This window comes from Sylvia atricapilla, chromosome 1 (assembly GCF_009819655.1).
Source record: "Sylvia atricapilla isolate bSylAtr1 chromosome 1, bSylAtr1.pri, whole genome shotgun sequence".
NCBI lineage: Eukaryota > Metazoa > Chordata > Aves > Passeriformes > Sylviidae > Sylvia > Sylvia atricapilla.
The window spans coordinates 16,386,598-16,411,994 of NC_089140.1; the positions used below are offsets into that span (position 1 = coordinate 16,386,598).

A 25,397-nucleotide genomic window follows, 5' to 3' on the forward strand; every position below is an offset into this window, starting at 1 on the left:
TGTCCCTGGCTAAGCAAGGATATTGGACCAGATGATCTGCAGAGCCTTCCTTCAACCTTAACCACTCTGTGTTTCTGTGATTTACCACAAGAGAGAAAACTATACCATGAAAACTAGCAAACATTACAAAGCTAGAGCAAATTCAGCTATTCTCCTAAGATCCACACACATGCAAACTGCAGTCTGACAGAGGAGAAAATGTAAAAGCCAAGAAGAGCGTACTAAGCTAACAAAATCCAGTGTGAAGCAGAAGTAAGCAGACAGTATCTAGAGAACACTCATTTCATCTTGTGATGCTTAGAGAGCTGAGAAAAGGCAAGATCAGAGTACAACTGTCCTTCAGCTGAAGGAAGTCAAGGTAGATGTTACAAAAATATCATAGTAAAAGTGCTAGTGGATGTTAAATATAGGTGACAGATGGCACTCTACAAAGGATGTGATAGGAAAAAAAATTCTCATGGCACAATGGGACTAAGAAGTCTAGAAACAGTGAAAATGGCTTAAGAGAATATGAGGAGTGAGAGGATCAAAGAATGTTATGGAAATGCTTCCAAGCTATCCAGCCTCACCCACTTGTGTATGCTCGAAATTATTTATCCTGTATCACATTTCATAGATTTAACATAAATTGCCACATATAAAGCCTACTACATATAAAGCCAAATTAACCAATACTTTCTCATACTGACAAACTTTCAAGGCAAAGAATTTTCTGTCCTGTCTAAATAACATGATAATATTATCTATTGGTTTAAACAGGTGATACACAGTGTATGTGTTCAATTGAATGCACATCTTTACCTTCTCTTTCTTTGGTGATACACATGTACCAACCACTGGGCAATAAACGGCCATACAATAGCAAAAGTTAAAATACCAGGAGAAATTTCAAAGGGCCACCATGATGGTTTCTAAGGAAAACAGAAAAAAAAAACCCAGTCAGCAATCTGTGTGCACATACTGAATACCACCTGTAAACTTCTCATCACTTCAAATGCTACAGTACCAAAGAAAATAATAGTAAGACTAGAAGAAAAGATTAATCTATCAAGTAATTTTCTCAGACAGATTATTTTTTATCTCCTAGTCAAAGAAGAGACAATACAAAAGGCACATACCAAGATCTAGAGCTAAAATATTCAAATTCATCTTTTTTCACAGTTCACACATTTTGCACATCATGAAAACAGTATTTTACCTTGACAGAGGAGGCGGGCTGGTAATTTGACTGTAGTGTTGCAGATTTTGCCTTTAAATACAAACAAAGGCTGGTAAGTATAGAAAAGGAAACTTAAATTAAATTTTTTCATCCTCACAAAACAAGAGTATGAGTTTTTTTCATCTTGTGATGGCGTTTCAATCTGTATGTATCACAGTTTAATGCACAGAACCACCCCCATGTGACCACACATAGCTGCTAACTTACCCCTCATGTTTCCACTACTCTTTATAGTAATTTTATCACTTCTCTGTGTCTTAGAAAATGCATCAGTGCCACTTACTGGACCTCTTTACAGTTTTTGAAGGCTCCCCTGCTCAACCTGTCACTGCAACTTTCTCAACTGTGGTCTAGTCCCAGTCCCAACTCGGAGCAGAAAGTGCAGCAGCTTAATTTGCCTGCTTGCACGTCTTAACACCAGTCTCTACTAAGGTCAAAAATGCTGTTTTAGTTTGCCATGGGCTACAGCTACAGGCATGTCTAATACCATAAAGGAAAGAGAATACTCTGTTCCATGTCTTCCAGGCAATCCTGAAAATGAAGTACCAGAATCTTTTCAAGACTATTCCCATACACTATTGTGGTGCTTCCACAAAAGCAAATCAGCTGGTTTTCTAGATCTTTCTTAATTTATGTAAGCATGAAAGAGAAGCTTCTGTTTCTCCTTAGGTAAGGACAGCAAGCACAGCATGAACTGCTGGAGAAGAATCTTTTACTACTTCTTGTATTGCTCAGGCAAAAATAGAAAATCAATCTATTTAACCAAACATTAGACTCTTGAATATCTGTGATGCAGCAAAATTATGGTTTTAACAAATCCTTTTCTGTGGTTGCCTTAGATTTGGAGTATGTGCATCCCATAGTATACTGCTTGTACAGCTTGCTGATTTTCACACAGATCAAAATATATCAGCAAGTCAAACAAAACCAAACATTTCCAGGTTGCTGGTTCAACTATACTCACAACATGTTCTATTGAAACAGAAGGGAAAAGAAACACTGTATGAATAATGCCCGCACTTGCTTAAGAGTTCTACTGGGTGGATGAGGACATGATGTACAATTCCAATAAGGCTGGATTCCTTCACAAGGAAAGAAAGCTATGAACAATCAAGTCTTTTACTAAGTGAAAAATGGAATCTGAAGTTCTGCCTGTGAACATTTACCATCTGAAATAATAAGATAATTTCTCATTTCTTTTGAGAATGCTTCGAATTCTCTGGGATTGTGCACTACTGACATTAACTGTGAACTCTCCCTATAGAGCTCATTTAATGTGTATCAATAACTATGGCTAAGATCAGTCTGATGGAAAATCAGTGAAATAACATATGGCTAACTTCTAGGTCAAAAATGCACGGTTTTGCTTACATGTACCAGAATTCTGAATTGTGCTCCTGAGAGTAGGTACCTGTAGGAAATTTTAAGTTGGACTCAACTATAGAATGTAACTGAAATATCTTTACAGCTGAAGAAAATACTTCAAAAATTTTAATCTGAAAAAGCACAAAAAATATCCAAGGACATTTAATAAAAGGTGATCAAATAACTCCAAAGAATAGTACCTGTGATGCTGCAACAGCCTCCAGCATATGCAGCCTCTGCAGGACGTTCTGCATGTCCTCCTGCAGCCGCATCAGCACCACTGCAATCTGCTCATTGAGGCTTCCCCGGGGGCCTCTGTCGGAGCCCCAGCGCTCGCCGTCCCCTCCACTGCCCATCTGGCCACCCTGGGAACCGTCCCCTAAAGGCTGAAGTCTGTGCCCTGTTGTGAGGGAGGGGAAACAGAAACACAAAGCAGAATGGGCTACAGCTCTACTGAAAATGTTTAACAGTTCCGTTTTCTCCCTCGGTTTTCACCCAGGAGTGAGTTACTCCTCATCACAACCTATATTCAGACAGTTCAGCAGCACTGGGAGGTCACTGAAATGTCACCTGAGATGCTTCCCTACAGCCTTAGAGTGACAGTATCATTCAAATTCCTAGAACTGCAAGAACATTCAGAAAAAGCTGTTAATACACAACCAGTCAAGTTCAGCAGTAAATTCTGCCCTAGCAGAAAGTAAGATCTGTCTTAGTATGTGCTTTAAGTTTGGCAAAGTCTCCAGCTGGAAAACGAAGATCACTAGAATACAGTGATGAGAAAAGATAATTATTTGAAATCTATAATACTCCCTTAAATTAGATACAACTATCGCTAGCCTGTCATGTTTCTGCCTGTAAGTAGCAAACTTCAATAACACAAGAAGAGAGAGGAGATAGTTAACTATAGTATGTTCTTTATAATAATTGTTTTCAACATAAATGTTTTATTTTGATTTTAATTTTTCCCTCTGATTACTTATAGGTGCTATACAAAAAGGCATGCTAGATATAAATAGAATACTTTCTGCCTTTTTTTTTGTTGGTAGAAGAAAAATTGATTTTATCCTTGACATTACAGATCATTCCACTGGAATATAATGCTGCTAATAGGTGACAGTATTAGAAGTATTATGGAATTAAAATGCACAGCATTCCAACTTAAAATGAACATCTGGGCTATTATGTGATTAAGAACCATTAAGTTTTCAGAATCATAATGGATAGTATCAGAATCACTCAAAGGTGTGGCTAACACTCCCATTATATACAAAACAATATGTCACTGATATCATTCCATGGCATTCCATGGTTTCAAATAAACCACCACAGAGATATAAATGCATAGGTATTTAACAGTAAGTATGTAACTTCTAAGGAAACTCCTCTCAGGCACAGACTAGTCTGAGGATTACATTTCTAAAAACCCAAGTACCATAAGCAGCAGCTGGAGTGTAAGTTACCCACTGTAATAGGCATTTTGTTGTCTATTTTTATTGTGAAGAGCAGAAGCACTATGCACATGACTGCCTCACTGGGCAGTGCTGACAGGTGCTTCTCAGACACCAGTAATTTATGGTAGTGAGGAGAGTGGGGAACACAAATGCAGGGTCACAGTACCTCTCCCTCTTCTGAGACTGTAGAAATCTGCTTTTTCTCCACCTTTTTTCTCCTTGTGAGGACCCCCATTACTGGCTTTGCCATCTTCTCCTCCACATTTGACTTCACCTTGTTCTTCAGCTACTCCCTCTCCAGTACTTCCAGGTTGGAGATTCCCGTAAGTCGTGCCAGTGCGCCTTGGAAAATCCGTATTTTCTAACAGAAGACTGTGATCTACATCCAAGAAATGGGATGAATGCTTTAAAGATCCTTTAGCTGATGTGATGATCTCCAAGGGCTACAAATTAACATTAGCAAGTAATTAAATTCTGTAAAATGTGACAGTTAAACATTAAAAAGGAAAAAAAAATCATCTTTACTTTCACATTAAGAAAATACTTTGCTAAGAATTAAGACTTTTCTTTTAAGGGGAGCGGTTGTTTGCCTGTAGAATATACTTACTATTGTCTAAATGTCATTTCCTGATTGAGAAGGCATTTCAGGCAAATCTCACAGCAGTGATACCATAGGAATTTCTTTAGACATTTCCAAAATACACTAATACTCAATAATTACCAAAATAGAACATTAAGGTCTAAAACCATTCAGTTTTCCCCTGTTAAACTGGCTTTGCTTCCCAGACAGTGAAATGGTCTCTTCCCTTGAATTTGGGAGCCACAGTCAGAAGGCCCATGCTGTCAGCAGCCTTGGGTAGGCAGTGTTTACACTCATAGCACAGGGAGCACACAGCTCATCATCAGCCTGCTCCAAGCAGCCTGGCTGCACCTGTACCTCACACCAAACAAAGGAAAGGCAGAGGATTCTATCAGCTGCTCACTCAAAGCTGGTGGTGCTGCAGGAGGACAGTAAAAAAGAATGATGCAGGTGTTCAGGTTCTGCACTGGGACTGTCTTGGTGGGTGGTTCAAGCAGCCCTTGGCACAGGGCAAGGACAGGCCCTTGCACAAGGATATGCTGAAGCAAACTGGGGACCTCAGCTGAAAAAAAACTTCAGGGAGAAGCCAAAATAACCAAATGGAGGAGAAGAGAAATGGAAATTGCTGCCCAAATTTGTCAAACAGCAGTCCTAGATCATCAGAACTGAAGGGCAGAGTGCTGGCTACATCTTTTCCAAGAAACAGCTGTATTTACTTCTTTAGGTGAACCTCTTCTAGTTTGGACTTACTCACCTGTAGTTCTACTTGTGTATTCATTTACATATACCTTAACATTTGTTCTTTTGTGCAAAGCTAGAACTTTCCTCATGAAGGTTGGGAAACTGACAAATTATCCACCCACTTCAATTAAAGAATGTCAAATAAGCTTGAATGACACACAAGATTGGGAAATCAGTTAGATAAGACAGCTTGCAGCACTTCTATCAAATTACACTTCCCAACATGCCTCATTACTGGGCAGAATTTTGATTTGTTAGAACTAATTCCCTACATACTCAGGAAAGATGTAGACAAGAGAATGATGCAATATTCAAGTGCTTACTGGCCTTTCTGATCCCAAGCACCACTCACACATTTCTCTCCAGAATCAGGAAACAAGGAGTCCAAGTACAACCTACAGAGCCCACACTTAAACTGGGCCTCTGAAGGAGATCTAAGCCAGAAAGCCCACAAAGTCTACAGTTATGAGTAGTAATCAGCAGGAGCACAAATCCAGTCAAAACTACGGCAGCACTGTTCGTGCTCACCTTTTTATAGGGAAGTCAGAGGTGTACACTATGACTGAAGAGAATACAAGAGAACACAGAAATCCTTGTAATTCCCCACTTCTTTAGACCTAGGCCACTTGCAGGCACTGGCCGACAGGCCACCTGCTAATGCTTATTCTTTATTTATTCTAAGAAACACATTCAGAAGTCATCAGGCCAGAAAAAAACCAAGCAAAAAGTGAATTGTTACAAAGACACTTCTCATTTCTTAAAAATAGCTGAATTCTGGTCCCTACATGTTATGAGACCCTACATTAATTTGTGGACAAAGACCTTAGTTTCCTTATAGTGTTTTTCCTTTTTTGACAATTGTTTCTTTGTACTGTTATTTTTGAAGCCTTCACCTCACATAAAGTCTCTGAGGGCTTCAAGGCTTTTAGATCAGCAGTAACCAAGTTGTAAAATGGTGACAATGAAAGGAAAAAATCCCTATAGTTCAAATAGAAGGACAGCATGCATGAGCCGCATCATTCACCTCTGCATGTCCATGTTCATTTGACTGAGAGGAACCTACTGAAAATAAGCTGCACACCAGCTTCAAAATACACCCAGGAATACTAACCCCCTACCTCTTCTAGTCCAAGCTGCTCCATAGAGTCACAATAAACTTCACTGTCTGAATCACTGGTTAAGTGCTGAGCTGCTGAGATCTCTTCAGTAGTCTCTTCACTTGCACCTGCAGGGAAAGAGGGATAGCACACAAGCTTTGTAAATGTGAGCCAGTTGAGCCAAACCTGGCAATAATAAACAAGAGCAATAAGTTAAAATGTGTAGGTAAGCATCAATTCATGATTCTTCTATCTACAACGGTCATCCTCAACTTAGATTCTGAATAAAGACGTTATATTAATTTAGGAATTACAGAAAACCTTTACGAGTGGGAAAACTATACTCCATATTGACATTTCTGCATTATAAATTTTAATTTTACCTTTTTTATTACAGTGTCTTTCCTAAACTCAGTATAAAGCAGTTTTGCCTAAAGTTACACTAGTATTAAAAGTATATATTCAGATCCCAGTTTCAACAAACTGGCATTTATAAAATGTTCAGCTTTTCAGAATGATAAACCAGATATAAGTGATTTTTGTTTTACTACAAATTCACTTCCAGAAGCAAATAATATTTGCATAGGTAGCATAATGATATTACAAGAAAACACTTCTATTTCTGTCTGTTAAGGACTCTCTGTCTCTGAATTTATCTCTCTTTCTGTAGGAGAAACTAAAAGAAAGCCGTATTTTTAACTGGAATTAATTAGTTTTAGTATTCTGTCCTCAGATTTCTGCTGAAAGACACCATTGCTAGTATCTGAATCCCTGGATTAAGCTTTCAAGAAAAGAGTATTTTTCATGAAAAACATGTGCAAATGAAAACATGGTCTTGGAAGGACAATACCTTGGTGAGCAGAGTTATGAGCTATTTCTAGGCTTGGCTCCATTTTATTTGTTTCCTCCTCTGGGTTCAAGCCATTCAAGGCAGATTTGGTCTGGATGCCATTCTGCATATCTGGGATAAGGCTGTCCTTATAACAGCCATTACTAACAATACCTTCCAAATCCTTAGCAGCTGCTGATTCAGGTTTCACATTCTTATAATCTGTAGAAGAAAAGAAAACTGCAGAGAGAAAGGTCCATACCTAATAGTTGCAACATATTTCTTCAAGCAGCTACCTTGCTAATGGACGGTATGTACAATGTATCTGCAGAACAAAACATGTAAATTTTTGTGTGGATTGTTCTGTTCTTGTAAAAAGCATGAAGAGCAGATACTTGAAACATAAATAAGTAAATCCGAAGTAGGTGTCTCTTCTAAACTAAATAATAAGCTTAATGTCCTTGGAGGACATCTGAATAGAATTCTAAATATGTCATTTCACTTTGGTTTTCACTAGATGCTGTTATTTCAGCATCCATTTCTTTATGGACCCTCTAAATGAATCTCACTGAAAGTTCTGTTTTATTCTTTCAGGAAGGAAAAAAAAAAAAAAAGAAAAAAAAAGTAATTTGGAATTCTATTCTATTCTTATGGGCCATGTGGCCATTCACAGCTCTTACAAAAAAGCAGTGGCAACAAAACCCAAAACAATGCAGGATATAAATATTTAGATAACTTTTCAACAGAACTTGCTAGGCAAGTTATATGGCATAGCTTGCAAATTTGTACTGGTTTTAATTCTTACAGCCTAGGTTGAAACACAGACGTCTTTCATATATGCATTCACATGTATTTACATCTAATTCCCTTGAAAAAGTACAGCATTCATGATACTTTGGTATTTTCTGCTACTTAGGTGGCTAAGAACAAATGTGGGGGACACAATGGTCCAGAAATCTTACCCTTTCCATTTATCTGCAGCTCTTTTTCTTCCTCTTCATGAAGCCCTTCTTCTTCTGATTCCGCTCCACTATCGCTGCTTTCAGCTTTTCCATTTACAGCTTTTATATTTGGAGTGGAATTCATAACATTACTAAGGTCTAAGAAAAAAAGCGAAGAAAAAAAATGTATTTTAAAGGAAACATATACCACCACTACCACCCCCAAAACTATCAGTCACAGATCTACAAAAGCATGTCCATATTAGAAGATGTACCATATAATGGCAGCTTATTTCTGTAAGCTCTTTATTAATTGGTTTAATGTTTCTCTTTTGTGGCCCATCACTGAGTGCCTGACTGCTGGTACAGATATTCTCAATGACTCTGAGGCACCCCCAGGGAAGAGACTGCAGCCACTTTTAGAAGGAGTCTCAGACCAAGCCTATTGCTGTATTTAGGTTACATCTGAGCTGGGACTGATGTGGCCATGTTCTTTTGAAACCAGAAGTCACTGTTTTAACAGAATTTCCCTTTTGGGCAGAAATGTTTCAAACCTGCTCACAGTTCAAAGGCAAATCTTGAAACATTATATTCAATTATATATGAACAGAACAGCAGAATTCTGAATAAAGTAAATACAATATTCCACACATCATCTGCTGTAATTTAGGCAGATGCAAAATATGGTAAGAAGACTCATGTTTATACAGATTTTTACCTAAAAAATGACACATAGAAATAAGTTCTCTGATTTCAGTGAAAAAGTTGATGAAATTAGTATATACACTGAGCCTTTTTTTTTTCATAAATATTTAAAGAAACAAATATTGAAATAGATAAAGTAACTACCAAATCACTGTTTTCCACATCTTTGATGTGGATCACAATTTACTGTAACTGTACAAAAACATGAAAGGTTAAGATTTAAAAATATGAAGTATATAAAGGACAATTCTACCACCTCCTGTAAAAAAAAGTTATGGTCAAATACATCCTGATGATCATTTAAGCCTCCTGTGTTAGGACAGAATACAAAGGTACAAAGAGGGGACGGTTTCTGTGAGACACTTGCAGTTTACATGTTGGCTCCAAGGCTGAAATCTGACTGTTTTAATTGTAATCACAGCATTTCATTTGCATAATTTCTACATTCCCTTGTAAGAACCTTGAAAGATTTATTCCTACGTTTAGGCTTAACATTAAACAGCAGAATAATATCCAATTACACTGGAGTTGCCAAACCAGCTTCACTACTTCCTCTTGCTGCATGGTAATTTAAAGCCAAGGCCTTTTTCTACTTTAACCTTCCAATGAAGAACCTTCCCACATTTCTCTAGTTTCCACGCTTATCCACAGCACTTCAAAAAAAGAAAAAAAAGGTAAAATAACTTATTGTATAGTAACAATGAACATGTTAAGTGTTAAGTTTACCTTAGTTTCATTGCAAGGTAAAGTTTCTGTGGGCACCCTGCATCACTGCTTTGGATTGATTTAATCCATCTCTTATCTGAACATTAAAAAACCCCCTACATTACTGTAAAATGAGAATCAGAAAAGCAATTGTCTGTCTTGTACACTACAAGAATAAAGGCACCTGGTCATTTTCTCCTTGTAGAAGGACACTACTTATTTGCATGGAAATTTGCTTCACAAAAAAGAAATCCCAACGTAGTCCCATTTTTTTTCCTCACAAGTGTGTTTCATGGATTGTGAATCCCAGTTCTCAAGATGTTTTTCTGAGAAGCAGCAGCATAAGAAGGATAAGGCAGCAGTTCTGTCCTCACAGCATGAGCATTAGGCACAGACACAGCCCCCTTGGCAACATGGAAGGCACACATCACCCTTCCCTTTAACAACAAGGGGGTGAAGACACAACCATCCATGCATCCTACCCAGCCATGGGAGTAAACAGGAAAGGCAAGACCAGGAGGAACACTGAGCTGTGATGGCAAATTAAAACTGCAAAGCTCCTCACCCTATCAAAGATATTGCAAAAAGCCCCATCAACACCATACAATCTTTCCTAAGATTTACATATTTTCTTTCTGAAAAGAATGTTTTTGAACATTCCAGCATGTTCTTTCTTCACTTCCTTGCAATAAGGAGATTATTCATTTGGGAAGCTTCTAAGTGATATATCACAAATTAAGAGGAGAAACTGGGAGAATGCATCAACAGTTACAGATTTATGGTATCTTATTACAGGACACCTGAATAACTGAAACTCATCAGGATCATATTTCTTCCACAAAGTCATTCTTGCAATAGAGCTCCCGAAGACCATAAAGAGGCATTGCATTGATGCAGACTCTAAGAACACAACCCTGTATAGAATTTGGCAACCTGAAATGCCAGGCCTAATTGTGTGCTTTCCCTCAGAACCCTTACACTGCTATCCTCAGGTCCATCCCCCAATGGCTTTTACTACACGGTAAACCCATTCTTGTTGCTCTGAGCATCTGCTAAGGAACCAGTCATGACGGTCAATCATCAATTTAATCCTGGGGGTGACAGGTTTACAGATTAAGCAGAGCTAACTAGCAGTGACTTCTACATCCCCTGCTAGTAGGTTAATGGCTGCTCCCTGAGGAATGTATATCCTCAGTGTGAATGACACAAGTTAAGCAAGCTTTTAAAACCTTACTTGGTTTGTGCTAATCTCAGCCAGCCACCCCTCACCCCTTTATTGAATGTGCTCACTTCAACTGCATGCAAAATATTACCAGCTTTTTCTGTTGCCCTACTTTAGATAATATAGAATTCCTCTTGGCTTATTATTTTCATCTCACTACATACAACATCAAACTGTGAGATTTGTGACAATTTTTTAAATCAAAGATGTACTTCTTTTTAGCCATAGAAGGACTTCTATTCTGTAAAAGCCTGGGGTGTGGGCTCAGGGTTTTTAATGCTAAATAGTAGGAGCTGTATAACAGTAACAACTTAAAATAGAAAGAAGAATTTGACCAAAACAAACAAACAAACAATTCCCTCCCCCCCCCCCCCCCCCCAAAAAAAAAAAAAAACCCACCAAAAAAGGCTGGGTGGAAAGAATGTAAAGAAAGACCTGCAGCTTCCCTACAAGCTTTCACTAGATGTTTATTTTCTAGTGTCAGCTCTCTTAAGGGATTTCCTACAAGCCATTCTAAATATATTTTTTCAAAGGCAACACTAAAATTCTCCTCATTATCCCCTGTATAATGGGGATAAAGTTCTCAAAAGTAAGTATATGATTTTTAACTCCACATATTTCAGGGCCGTTTTTGTTACCCAGGTGGGAGTTCAGAGCCTAAATGCCTCTGTAGATCTGCCCCAGCTTGAAGGTCATTTTACAAAAAGAACCTTGCCTAGCAGGTTTTTCTCAACTGCCTTGTATTTTTGTTTTACGAACAGCCATGTAATTCTTACACAAAATTAACATGCACTGCTGGAGCTGTACTGATGGTTAGCCCAGTACACCACAGTGTCATCCTCACACAAGTTCTACAGCCTCTCTCATGCTTTGAAAATACCAGTGATCGGGAGCCAGTCTACAACAGCTCATGAAAGATGTGATAAAACATTTAGCTAGCTGTGTACACCCTGTTTAATAAAAATTACCTGTTTTCATGAAATACCATAACTTTATCATCTGCTCAACAGCAGCAAAATCTTAACCCCTAGAATATTATTTCCATGACCTACACTTGCATCATCTTGTATAGGGATCTCCTTGCACACCTGTGTTTATGTTAAGTCTCAAGGAATCTATATGCTGTACAAAATTGTTTTCATCATCACGTAACTGTAATTATTTTCTAGCCATCACCCCTTGATGTTTCATGCTTGTTACTGATCCAAGTAAGCTCCCTGCTTCAAATCCAAGTTTGTGCAACCATGTTCTGCTGTTTCCAATACACTTGGTTACACAAATCCCCACCTCATTTTGAAAGTGATGTACTAAAATACTGCAAGGAGTGACTCCATGAGACATGAGGGTTACATGCAAGCATCTGGGAGCAATAAGCTCTTCAGCTAGAACAAGAGTTTCTTTCCCTCATTTCCTTGCATTCTTTTTAATATAGGACAGTACAAACAAAATTTCCAAGGGCCCAGTCTGCTCTATAACATCTGTTCTATACTACTCAAACAAGCAGCCATCACAAATAAAATGAGATTTTAGAAGAGTCTGTCAGAACTAGAGACCGAAAAGTCTAAAAATCATTACTTTAACTATCATAGTTTTATTTCTTTTTTCTCTGAAAAATGTACACCCTAAGCACACATACTGGGCCAGACATATCTTCCTCTATATAGTTTTTCTTTTTTTTTTTTTTGTGGTTTGGTCTTCCTAAACCTTATTATAACAGGAAAAGCTTCTCCTTAGTTTTATTTTTCTTTTAATATACTCCCAAGGACTACAGCCTTCACTATTTAATAAAACAATTTAATCAACAATTCTCATTTCTTTATTTACCATTTTCTCACAACTGTGTTTCATGAATTTAATAAGCATTAAAACAATAATCTGTGGATAAGAGCAAACACAGAAAACAGCAACTTCTCAGACATTTACATTCACTTGCAAGTACAGTATTTAGGACTACTGACTAACCATCCCAGACCTTTACACTTTTCAGTATCTAAGGAGTTTCTCATCTCCATCCATATCGCCAGTACCTTCTCCCAAGGATTTTCAGAATATGTGCCAAAAAAATAAGGATACCAAGTTTTGGGTTTGACTTGGACACATTTCCCTCCTCCCTGATGATTCCTCAGCCTTCTGCAGTAGACACAATGTGCCTGGGATTTCCTGGCAAGAGAGAAGCCCGGGTAGAACAGCAGCTGCTCCACAGGCATTCCCAGCAGTGGCAGGGAGCTCCACAAAGGACCCCAGATGTCCAGGGCCACCAAGCACACCCAGCTCGGTTACATGGTGCGTGTGCAGCAGGAGCAAAATGGATCCAAGCTTTGCCAGCTTTGTGTCAGCACCTCAGCCAACATGTGAGAATGAACATGAAGAACAGCTGCTTCTTAGATGTTGGAACTTGAATGCATAGTAACATCATTCCAGGATCCAGGATATCCGCAGGCCTGGTACTACTTCCTTCTGGGAGGAGCAAAACTTGCTAAGCTCTTTTCTCTGCAGATGAGATAAAGTCATCATTTGGAACTTTCATTTTGCATGGCAACTAGGAAGGAGCATTATTACACTCTTGAGTTTTGTCCCAGAAAATACAAAACGTGACCACAGTGAACTCAGACCCCTATAAAGAAAACTGAATTATGCTTGAAAACAACACAAGGCCACACAGTTGAGTTGCACATTGTAGCCTGAATCAAAAATGTTTTGCACTGTACCAGAAAAAAACCCAACGAAATAACATTAAGGCCATATTCTCTTGCCATTTGCTCCAAGTTTACCATCTGAACTGCCTTTTACAAAGACTGTATCAAACACAACATCAGAGGTAAAACAAATGGCTTTTCCATGCATCTTAAAGGCTATAATTAATTATTTTTGCTATACAAAGTTAAATGTGAAACACCAGTCTGTGTCCACTGGGCACCTTTCTGACAAGCAATCACGACACAACTACCCACATCTGTTCTTTCCCAGCCTCCCACACCTCTATCCACTGCTTCTTTGTAGCTTGTCTTTGTAGAACAGAGCTCTGAGAAATACAGATTCCAGTTCTTTCATCACAAGATCTTTACAGTAAGACAGCTAAAATATAAGATACCAGAATTTTATAGCAAGTGGGTACATCTTCTAAATTATGAGACCTGAAGAGCTTTTGACATTTACTATCATTTAATGCAGGCAAATCTTGTCTGGCTGGAGGAAAAAAATCCAAGTTCAACCAACCAATTACGTACCAAAATTGTTACTGTTGACTCAACCCAGCATGAATCACAATACAGATAGACTTTTTTTTCCATGGAAGAATCTTCTCATAGGTCCCTCCACTTAGAAAGAAACTATTTTTAATGTTACATTTTCATATTTGGATACTTTGCTGCTCACCCAGTGGCAATGTATTTTCTGATCACCCTGTATGAGAGGAGAGTTGTAGAAATGCTCAAGGCTTAGAGCTACACTGATGCTTTGCCCTGATTTCCAGCACTGTCAGACAGCACTGACATAAAGCCATCAGCTTGAAGTAGAGTCACAAAGGAGGCTGAGATTTGGTGTGTAAAGCCTGAAGCAGGCATGGACTGCAACAGGACAAGCCATGGCTTGTTGAGACACTGATTCCACATCTCACTGAGACTCTCCACTGACTGGCACTTGCTGGCCCAGCCCTTAATCTTCTCTAATAATCCCATCCTGCAGCAAATGCTGGAGAGAATGTTCTAGAAACTTCTGAAAGCTAAACTACTGAGATTTTAACAAAAAATATTTGTATAGAAAGTTTCTCACTAGCCTTTCTGAGTATCATTTGTAACCTTGACTATACCTCTTAATTTATAATTAGAAACTAGAAGGGGAGAAAAGTTTTAAGGATGGGATTTTAAAAACCTCACTCACCCACACACCCAGCAGCTCCTCCTGCCTCAATGCAACTCCTCATTGCGGTGCAGCCACTAACAGAACCTAATAATGCACTGCAGTTCAGAGCAACATAGATTTCTGCTTTTCCCTTTTCTTATGAATGACTAAGAAGATTCAACAACATTGAGTTCTGTAAAAAATCCTAGTGAAGAAAGGTGGAAGCAAAGGGAAGGAAATCTGTTTTGCAAATATCTTTGAAGTCAAACAGCCATGAAAAAAGTGAGCTTTTGAGGCAAACAGAGGGTGTTTCCGAGCAAAGGCTCACACACAAGCAGAAAGAGCCACCATATGCCAACTTAGAAAGCAAAGATGTTGGAAAAAACCTGAGGTCTTTGAGAAAACAAAACTGTTTGAAAAGATAAACTAGTCATATGCAATCTAAAGAAACACAGTTGGAAAATATATTGTATTTTAAGAGTAAGAAAAGTATTTCTACCTAGAAAAGAGTAATTAGGAACAGGCTCACTTTTTTCAAAGCTGATCTATGTCCTGTACTAACTACTCCCTTTGAAATACAAATGTTTACATGTATTTGTTTGTTCTAAAAGCACACAAACCTCATTGAGTATGGTCTTTTAAACCTAGATCCCATATCAAATGCAAGACACCACGACGAATGCAAGCAAACTGTTAAACAGCTGTGTCTGCCTGTGAGCCGGGCCAGCTTCTGCCATTCACACAAACTGTGCCCTGCACAGGTTCCTCCTTAACAGCCTGTGCTGCCATCAGCACTGCCCCGCAACAGCATACGCAGCACTACACAGCACCTTGCTTCAACAGATCTTCATCTGGTGTAACTGCAACACAGCTGGGAGAAAAGCTTTTGGGACAGAAACGCTCCTTAGGAAGCCAAGATTTAAAAGAATTATAATGCTGAAATTTCCTACAGCCTCTGCAGTACCTAACTTCTTGTTATTGGAGGTGACATTTGGTTTCACAAAGGTGTACTAACACCACTAGTACTCAGCATGCAAGCAAACGGTCATCTTTATTTGGTAGGATTTTTGAACACATTAAATGCCTTATCACAAAGCAAGAAGATTATATAGCAAAATTCTACTGAACAACTTGTAAACAATTTCCTAATACTTTGCTTGGTTGTTCAGATACCTTAACTTAGTGCAGGAGCCTTTCAGAGAAGGATTTCCTTGCCTCCTTTGGATTCACTCTCATTCCAAAAAAAGAAAACATCCATAAACATTCTCAGGGAAACATTCTGAAGGATGAATTGATTCTGAAACTCTCAATATTCTCCACCCCCTTTCAGATCACTAGGGTGCCAATCCTAGCCCACCTTTAGCTTCTTCAGCTATTACACAAGAAAGCTTGAATGCCCATTCTAAAAAATTCACATTTACTGAGCAATGGTGTTTGAAGATTCTTTGACTTTTTAACATTGACTTAGACATAAGATTTCTTGTGCAATTACTAGCAAGTGCAAAAAAGTTAAAATGCTGCTCTTCTAATGCACCCATCCATCTTATGTGTCCCTCTACTCTTCCAGCAGCTACAAACAAGAATCTTTCTATAATGCTGCAAGGGTTGCCTCTTCCCTTCTGCAGCACTGTCAGCTAAGAGCCCACTTTCTTCTTTGATGTCAAGTATTTCATGTACCCAAAAATAATTTGTCAATGACTTTGTCTGTAAAGAAGCACTTCATACCTGTCAGAAAGAGACTACTGATATAGCTTTCCAGAGAAGTGAAGCATTTCACACAGCTGCAGGGTGACCTTTCCAAACACAACCCAGGTTACATGCTTTCAAAATAACTCTTAGATTTGCTCAGCCTACTGGAGTGAATCCTCTGTTTTTCCCTCTTTACCAACACATTCAAGTCTGGATATTTGTAACCCATGGATCCAGTAAGTTTGTCCTCGTTTTCTAATAGATGCTACAAGTAATTTATTTCGAGGCTAGCATGTCAGACTTCTGTGTTCTTTATTACAGAGCCACAGGCTCTATTGATTCAGGAATGCAGTATTTCAATGGTTTGTATTAAACATTTTCAAAGAAACCACAAAGACTAGAAATGCAATTATAAAAGGCTATACTTCTCTGTTGAGGCCAATCTGCTAGAGACAATAAACAAGCCATAACTGATGTACACTGAGCTTATAGACAATTCTCTTCCACTAATTCAAGAAACTGTTGATTTTGAGGCAATGGCATACAATTCTTAAACAATTAGATAATGATCTGCATACAGATTAAAGTTTGATGGAAGAATGGAAGGCAAACTCAAAACAGAAAGGACCAGAAGATGGGGGTACAACACGAAGCTAGGCAGCCAAGGAGAAGGGTCCCAGAACATACCAGGTTTTCAGAGCATACCAACTGCTTTCCCCTGAAAAACATACCTTCCACAACAGAATTTACAGACTGTAGGGACTTGGCAGGGAGGAAAGAAACAGGACTGGATAAATTCACACAATCCAAACATAACAGTGTGTCAATTTTTAACTGTATTGTCACCAGTGTCTACATCATCTTAGACACAGGTTTGGGCACATTGGTTCTGTTCTTCAGTGTGTATCTGAAAGACTGAAGGTAATCATTCTTCTATACTTCTGTGAAATATTTTGATATCTGCACTGTGAACAACAATAATTATTTCCAGCTTCATTTTTGATCAGGGAAGTGCTAAGAGCACCAAAGAAAGGGCTTCAAAATCTTAAATGCAATGGTAAAGTTGTAACATACAAGGGACTTTGTGAAAATTCTGTCCTAGTTCATTGTGGAATAATCAGATGTTGCACCTGTAAGCTGTATGAATGATGACATATCACCAGAATTATTGCAACAATGACAGAACAAGGTAAAGCTGAAATCTGCTAGTCTCTTTAACTTACACTGCCTTATGTTTAAATTGTCTTTTTAAAAAGCAAGTATGCTACATTTCTTATGGAAACTGGTACAGTTTAACTTCCACAATTCTCTGTGTATCTATTTAAGTAATTTTTTCAAGAAGTAGCTTCTGGCACTGTGCCACGGACACCAAGTGTAATTAAATCCTTATTACACAGATCACTGACCTGAATCTACTGATACCTGCCCATCAACCCAGCTGTCAGGCAAACCTATTGCATCCCACACATGAAGTATACACAACTTCAGTTGTGAAAAAAGTCACACCCACTTGCAAAATGGCCATGTAAAAACTTCTACCACTTCATTGTTTTCCCTAAAAACAATGAAAAATTATTTCTGTTTCTCTGAGGCTTGATAATAAAACCATATTCCTTTAAGGTAGGGGGAAAAAAAGCCACATACAAAAGGCAACTTAAGCAGCTGACTCATACTTGTTAAAGATATTAACCAATTTATTTGTGGATTGGATTTGGTTTTTAAAAACAGTTTCAAGTTCTGCCCTGTTGCATTTCAGTTTTTAAATGTAGGTTTAAGACAGATTTAAACAACTGTAAGACTTACACAACAACCTTATGAACACATTACCTTTAACATAATAACTGGTATGATCAAAACATTCTCACAATGGTATTGGTAAATAAAAATCAACACACTGATTTTTATGCAGCTCTGTCACCACTAGGTTTGCCACCTGTCAGTAATTTAAAATGTTTAAATATTCCCTTCATGAACTTGAGCCTCAGGAAAACTTGTATGTATTAGAGAAGCCATTGCTAATTTTTTTTTTTTCATTTTAGATTAGATGACAGAGCTGGATTACCAGAACTGTATTCAGTTTGACAAGCCACATCTCCATCAGAATGTATGAACAACACATTAGTTGTTCATTTTCTTAATGGAAAGGCACAAACTAGATTTGGCTGGAAGAGTTGTTTAATTTTAAATACTCTCCTTTCTTCAGGCTTCCTTCAACAGCTCAAAAAGCCCATCAATAAGGACTAAATATGCAGCTTCCTGGACCTAATCACCTCAAAAGTAAAATAAAACAAAACCCAGCCTAATGAGGTGGCAAGCCCAGAAGTCACAAGTGTTAGCAGGAAGTTCCTACAGCACCAAAACAATGGAAATGATGGATTTACACATAATTTATCATTCCTACCTTCCAAATACTTAGAGACTTTCTCCATTCGAACTGCCATATGGTAAAGAGAATGAACAGAGAGATGCAACATTTAGCTTTTAAATCATTTACAGAAAACAACCCCCCAAAAACAGAGTTATGATTATTAGTACAAAGAAAGTTATTCATCCGAACCTGATGTTAGGTCAGATCCTCTGTTCTTTTTATCTTCTACTATTTCATAGAATGGGCCTATTACTTGTAGTAACTCTTCAACTTTGTCCGTCATTGGCATACTCTCAAGAATCTGCACAAGTCCAAAACATGAAACATCTTATGAAACAGCATTTCAATGATTCAGTCATTCATTTCAACTGATTTTAGAAATTGGTGGTCATTGTAAAACTCAGTAACATTTCACTAATTCACTAAACTTGTTATTCTGATTATTTAACTTTTTTTTTTTTTTTTAATTACAGGGAAACAACATAAAGTAAGTTATTGGACAAGAATCTTACAATTATATTAATTTTTTTCAGGTGAAGATGAGATGACACAGCTAATGCATTTGCCAACACTAAAACACAGCCTTGACACAGTATTTATTAGTAGACCTTGGAATACATTATTTCTGCAATTTCAAACTAAACCATCACAAAGTTCAATAGGCTGCTGTTAGCCAATATAATTATTTTACTGACAAGTCTTTCTGCAGAGAAAATGAAACTGAGATCCTTTTCTTGTCTTAGAGGATTCTTCGTACTGTCAAATCCTCCCACCTTCAGTGGAATGTAAGGAGCAGATCAGAAGTGCTCTACTAAGTCTTTCTAAGCCCAAACGAAAAAAAGGACACAATACAGCAAAACTGAGACAGCACAAAGACCCACTTAGAAGAAGAATAAACCAGAACCAAGTTCTGCTCTTGAAGTCATTTGGAGCATTTCTTTATTTTAAGTTACAAACCCAATACCTTTGATCATATGATAGGAATGCAAAATCTTAAATATAAAATAAATTAAACAGAAGAGATTCAATAGTTGATACTATTTTAAAAGCACATGGTATTATTGTCCAATTCTAGTTTAAGTCCTTTCAAACAAGCCAATAGCTTTGCTCCTCTTTCATCCTCTGCTTTTTTAGTTACCGTATTTTAAAAGTGGCAATAGCTATAGGTAAAAATACAGGCTGAAGCAAACTAACAGTTACAGTGCACCTCCTCCTCCTGAAGGGCACTAAGAAAGCAAAAGATAAAGGTACACACTGCCACGGAACATGCTACTCAAAGGCACCAAGCACATCAGCAAGCAGTAGAAGCAAAACCTGCAGAAAAAAAAAGCAAAAGAGCAGGAGCTCCAGGCAGGCTAACACCTAGCAAGTCAACACTTGCAAACCAGGCAAGGATAGCAAGAGACAACAATTCTATTGACCTGCAGTTTCATTGCCACTTCTCTGATCTGTTCAGCGTATGTAATTCATTCTGTCTTTGTTAGGGAGAAACACTCAGATACACAGAGTTGGATATGAAACAGAGATTGAACAGTTTTGTGATTGCTGATTTTTGTATTTCAGTAACATTGAGAGAAACAAGAAGCTTAATCTAGAATAAGGCTTTTCAAATAAGGTATTTGTTATGTATTTATTTCTATAGTCAGCTCTGTAAGCTGTTTCACACGTGTATTTCTGTGATGTCTGCACATTACTGCTCTTCATGTATTCTAAACAGACCCCAATACACTCTGTGCTCCTTAGAGCAATTCTTAGAACTTTTTCTAACTGCTAGCTTTTAGGTGAGCATGAAAAGAGAAAATACTTCCACCAGCAAAAGTAACTGCTTGCTTATTATAGCCACTAGGCTTAATAAGCAATCTCAAAAGTGAGAAGTAAGTTATTATGTATCCTGATTTACTGTTTTCCTTGAATGTCACACAATTCATATATACTCATGTTTTAAATTAGAATCATCATGTAGTGTTAACGCTTCATGCTAAGATATCACTTATTTGTAATATATAACAAAACAATATCTCTGAAATGTAAACAAATTAGTTTAAACAGCACTGCAAAATAAATTTCAGAAATGCCACCTGAAACAAACTACCCTTGAATCCGAGCTTGGGTCCATTTTGTTTATTTTTACTAAAAAAAAAGATATTTGATCATCTCTTACCAGTATATCAAAACCTCACCCAGATACATTCCTCAACTGTGATTTTCAAGGTTACCACATTAAGGAGGGGAAAAAAAACCCAAAACAAATTTCGAATTTTGTGACAGGGTCATTGTCCAGGCCAAACACATTGTGCAAATGTCAGGGAATGCCCCAGGCCTGGGAGAACATGGCAATCTTACACACAGTCCTGGGATATGGGCATACAAGTGGGTTTTTGCCCCCTCAGATGGATACCTACACAGCAACAGCAGACTGCCCACAGTAAGTCCATGAGGATTAAGGCAGTATGTGCTGATAGAACAACCTAGTGGATCCATTTGAAATGCACTTCCATTGACATTGCAAGTAGAATCAATTGGGATGGAAAAGCTGAAACTAGTATTCCAAATGTGAGAGCTGAAACAGCACCAAAGCAGGGTAAACAGATTCCCCAGTTTCAAAGCTGGGCAAGGCAGGAAGTCATTTGCTCTCCAATCCCTACATATAATCTGCACAGAAGCAGAATATTTGTGGCTTATTAGGGTCAAGGAAGCAGACTTCCTCACAGAACATTTACTAGAGTTTTTGTAGAACAAACATTGCCGTTTCACTTGGTTTTAGTGTCCTGTCCAAATCAGTTACTGCATTGAAAAAAAAAAAAAAAAAAAAGGTAATCTACTGAAATATCAACATATATTGAATACAAAATTTGAAAAGAAGCACTAAACCTTGTGGCACACTTCAAGGGAATTACTAAAATTTAGTGGGATTTTTAATCAAACAAACAATATTTGGCCTTCTGTGTTTTCTGGAGCTGCTTATTTTTCATTTTAGAGCAGGTACAGTAATAGCAGAACTAAATTACCAAAACTACAGACAGGAAAAAAGAACAGTAAATGGGACTCCAGCTCCTTGCCTAGTAAAAATTTTTGTTGTATCACCCATTAAACAGATTCAGAGTTTGATGACAAGATAGTGGCCTAGGAAAAAAGCAAGTGTATTTGGAGTAGAACTTCTTCCCCTTGACTCAAACCTCATTATAATAATAGATTACAATTATACTTTTATTAGATTGTCAGCAAATAATCTTTAAACTGGAAAAGCCATCTTTACAAGTTTCAGTGAAAAGACTGCAGTGAAAAGTGCTAGTTAAGAAAAGACATGAAACTTTTAACTCTGTTTAGTTAATAAGGCAATTTCTGCTTAATACTGTAACTGTTTACAAGTTACACATCTTTTTGAAAACAGAGCACATTACTCAATGCTAATAGTTTCACTGCAACTATAATACTATAATACTATGGAATATTTTCATAACAAGTACAGAAAATTCAGGTTGCTGAGTCCTTCCTGAAAAATCAAAAATTATTTGGTTTACATATTTGATTATGATAATGTCTCCAGTCATAAGAGTGAGATCTTTTGTCCTAAAGTCCTTCTGGAAAGTTGTTTTAGTCTCTTTTCCAGGATAAGGATCACTTACCTCTCTCAGTCCTAAGAACTGAGGCAATGTGCGGTACCGTTTTTTTTTCTTTAATGTCCCCATTACCATGATTTTAATACTTCTCTTTCTTTAGCTCTATCCTTTAAGCTTCATATCAGCTAGAGCTCTCACATTTCTCTGAAAACAACACAAATTCTGTAACTTTTGAAGGAATTTTGTAATCTTCTTCTCCCCACAGGCCAAACAGCATAGTACTGAAATGTAACAGTTTACATAGGGGACAACTCATTTGGAGCTCCGGCAGGAGTAGTCAGCACGACCTGCCTCACATTCCTCTATTTCTGGAACATTTGTTCTAGAAAATCCCTTCGTTAGTAAACATACCTTTTTCATTTCATCAACATAGGCTATCATGGCTTCTTCTTTGGACATGTTCCCCAAGGCACTCCAAGCATCCCTAGGAAAGAAAGTCACATATACTTTCAGTGTCTTCAGGGCATACTGGATTTTTTTCAACTTGGCCTTAAATAGGTCAGTTATGTAATGTCCAAAGTTCCTCTGATACAAGTAAAATGCAAGAATGATTCACATTATTTTTAAGTACAAATATATAATTTGCTAGGATAATCACACAGTGGAAGAAGAAACAACAAACTGAACAGACTGGGGACTGAAGAGTTTCTCACTGACTTCCTATGATTTTGTACCCAGTAAGCTGCAAATAAGCCCATACACGAGACACCCACATTACCCTTCTGACTGAGCTTAAGATCCTCTGCTGTACAAAACAAACAGGCCCAGACACTTAAGCCAGCACTTACAAACAGCTATCACTCAGGTAGCACAAGCTACAAGAAAAATCTGTGTTTTTTGAGTTTAGCAACTGGGAAAAGACACATCAGTCTAGCAGGCAAATAGTAAACACAGCAGCTACTTATGACCTAAATATAATCTTCCCCTCTCCAACTCTGCAAGACAAAACTCTAACCAAATTTATCAGTATTGCACAAGTAATCAGTCAGAACACAAACTGCAATAAAGCATTTCCTCAGTCTTGCACATGACTTGACATTTAAGAATATTTGTCCCACTCATAGAAAACCACCAAGGTTGGTGGCTTACATTTCAGCTACAACTAACCAGGTGGATGAAAGCTCACTGCCCTAGTCTGTGCCCTGTACTCTGTCTTGAGGAGGCTGAGGAGGAAGGAAGGAGGGAAAAAAAAAAACATTGGAATCATTTCACAGATTCCCAAGACCAGCATGACCACAAAGACAGCAATAATATTTGTTCTTCAGGACAAATAATCATTAAAATATAAGCAAAACATTCACATTGGCTTTTCAAAGTGAACTTAGCAATTTGGTGAATCAGAAGCCTTGCCAGGCCAAGGCAAACACAGATAGTGGGAAGCCCTGCAACTGAGCAGACAAACCAGAAAGACATAAACCCAACCTCCCCACAAAGAGCTCAAAGCTGTATTAGTGGTCGCCAGTGAGCATTTATTTACTTCAGGCTCAGATCACACATGAAAACTCTAGAAGGAAGAACTCCAGACATTCATATACATCACTCATTCTTCACAGCACCTAAAACTTCATTTTACAACATGGGATAAACACTGCAGAAGTACCATGATGGTGGTTGCCCAAGAAAAACCTGCCCACCTACACAAGGGTAATGTTTCCATGTGCAACTCTGAGAAGTTACAAATTATCTGAGTTAGAAAGTTAGAATACAACAGAAAACTAATTCAAGCATCAAAGGTTATAAATGTTCTTTTCATTTAAAAAGAGAGAGTTTAGACAGTTTCTTTCTCCAAGTGCTACCCTTCTAAACATCTCCACTCCAAGCACTAAAACAATCCCCAAAACAACAACGCAGGAAAAGTTACCATTTGTATCTACCAATTGGATCCCAAAATCCAGGTCGAGGAATGTTACAGGGTCCTTGGGTTGCTTGCTTATAAAAGCTATAGAACTTGAGCATCATTTCATTCGTTGGCTGGAATGAACCTAGTGAAAGCATTTTAAAATACAATTAAATTGACATCAAGAATATTAGTGAGTATTTTACAAGCCTAATGGTTCTGTGAGAAGACAGCCTGCAGCCTGTTAACAGCCTGATTCACAGCACTACAATAAAAGTCAACAGAAAACCTCTTCACCTCATCTACTGAAAACCAACACCACTGAAAATATTTACTGTGCAAACAGCAAGTTTCAAATGGAGTTTAAACCTTTACTGCTGTTAAGGTCAGACTCCACTATTAGAATTAAAAAAGGTAATAAGTAACATAAAGTCGATGTCCTTTCACTCAGTTTAAAGGGACAGGTTTAGCTCTCAGTAAATAAAGTATCTTGCAAGTCACTTTACTATTAACAAATGATAACTCGCTGATAGTCTCCAAAACTCAAAAACAAAAACAAACCCCACCAAACCAACACAATTAACCCAAAACACAGCCTTCTGCAGCGTTTTTGTTTACTTTAGGTATCTGACAACACTTTCAGTAACAGTTTCACCATACCTCCCGATTTGGTTTTCTCTTCTTCCTTTGTGGAACACACTTTTGCAGAGGTAGAAAATGTAAGTATAAAACTCTAACAGCTGGCAGGGAAGATTCATAAGCAATCCATTAAATCAAGTAGCTTGAGGTTGGATTCTAATCATCAGAAGTTTATAGTGACCTTTACTTCAGAACCTCAAAACCATCCGATTTTACCTTACACTAGAATTAAAGATGTCTATAATAAACAACTTTTTTACAAAAAAACATCATAACTCTTATCAAAAAGATACGTTCTGATTTTCTTTTGTTTGGTTGGTTGGTTTGGGGTTTTTGTTGTTTTTCCATTTTGTTAGCTCTTTCAAGCAGAGGGGAACTCACGGTAACAGCTTTGTTTAAGCCACTTTAGGATATCAGGGAGGCTGAAATCGCGAGGAGGTGACAGATCCTGGTCCAGGCTCCCGACTGAGGGGCTCCTGGCCGGGCTCGGAAGCCTCCCGTGCCGGCGCTTCCCCCGGGAGGCGGGGAGCCGCACTGGTGCCGAGCTTC

At 38.0% G+C, this 25,397-nt stretch overlaps 1 protein-coding gene across 2 annotated transcripts in view; it reads right to left on the reverse strand.

Moving 5' to 3' along the window:
• The window catches only part of ACBD5 (acyl-CoA binding domain containing 5), a 30,280-nt gene that overhangs the window by 4,517 nt on the left and 366 nt on the right, over window positions 1-25,397 (reverse strand). The window contains exons 2-12 of one of the 2 annotated variants that reach the window (XM_066315769.1): window positions 24,234-24,354; window positions 22,724-22,796; window positions 18,942-19,053; window positions 18,786-18,818; window positions 8,245-8,382; window positions 7,304-7,504; window positions 6,475-6,581; window positions 4,202-4,478; window positions 2,785-2,984; window positions 1,199-1,249; window positions 802-911 (exon numbers count right to left, since the gene is read on the reverse strand). In XM_066315769.1, the coding sequence (XP_066171866.1) occupies window positions 802-911; window positions 1,199-1,249; window positions 2,785-2,984; window positions 4,202-4,478; window positions 6,475-6,581; window positions 7,304-7,504; window positions 8,245-8,382; window positions 18,786-18,818; window positions 18,942-19,053; window positions 22,724-22,796; window positions 24,234-24,354 (1,423 nt within the window). The remainder of the gene's footprint in view (window positions 1-801; window positions 912-1,198; window positions 1,250-2,784; window positions 2,985-4,201; window positions 4,479-6,474; window positions 6,582-7,303; window positions 7,505-8,244; window positions 8,383-18,785; window positions 18,819-18,941; window positions 19,054-22,723; window positions 22,797-24,233; window positions 24,355-25,397) is intronic. The other variant, XM_066315780.1, reaches the window with a different exon arrangement.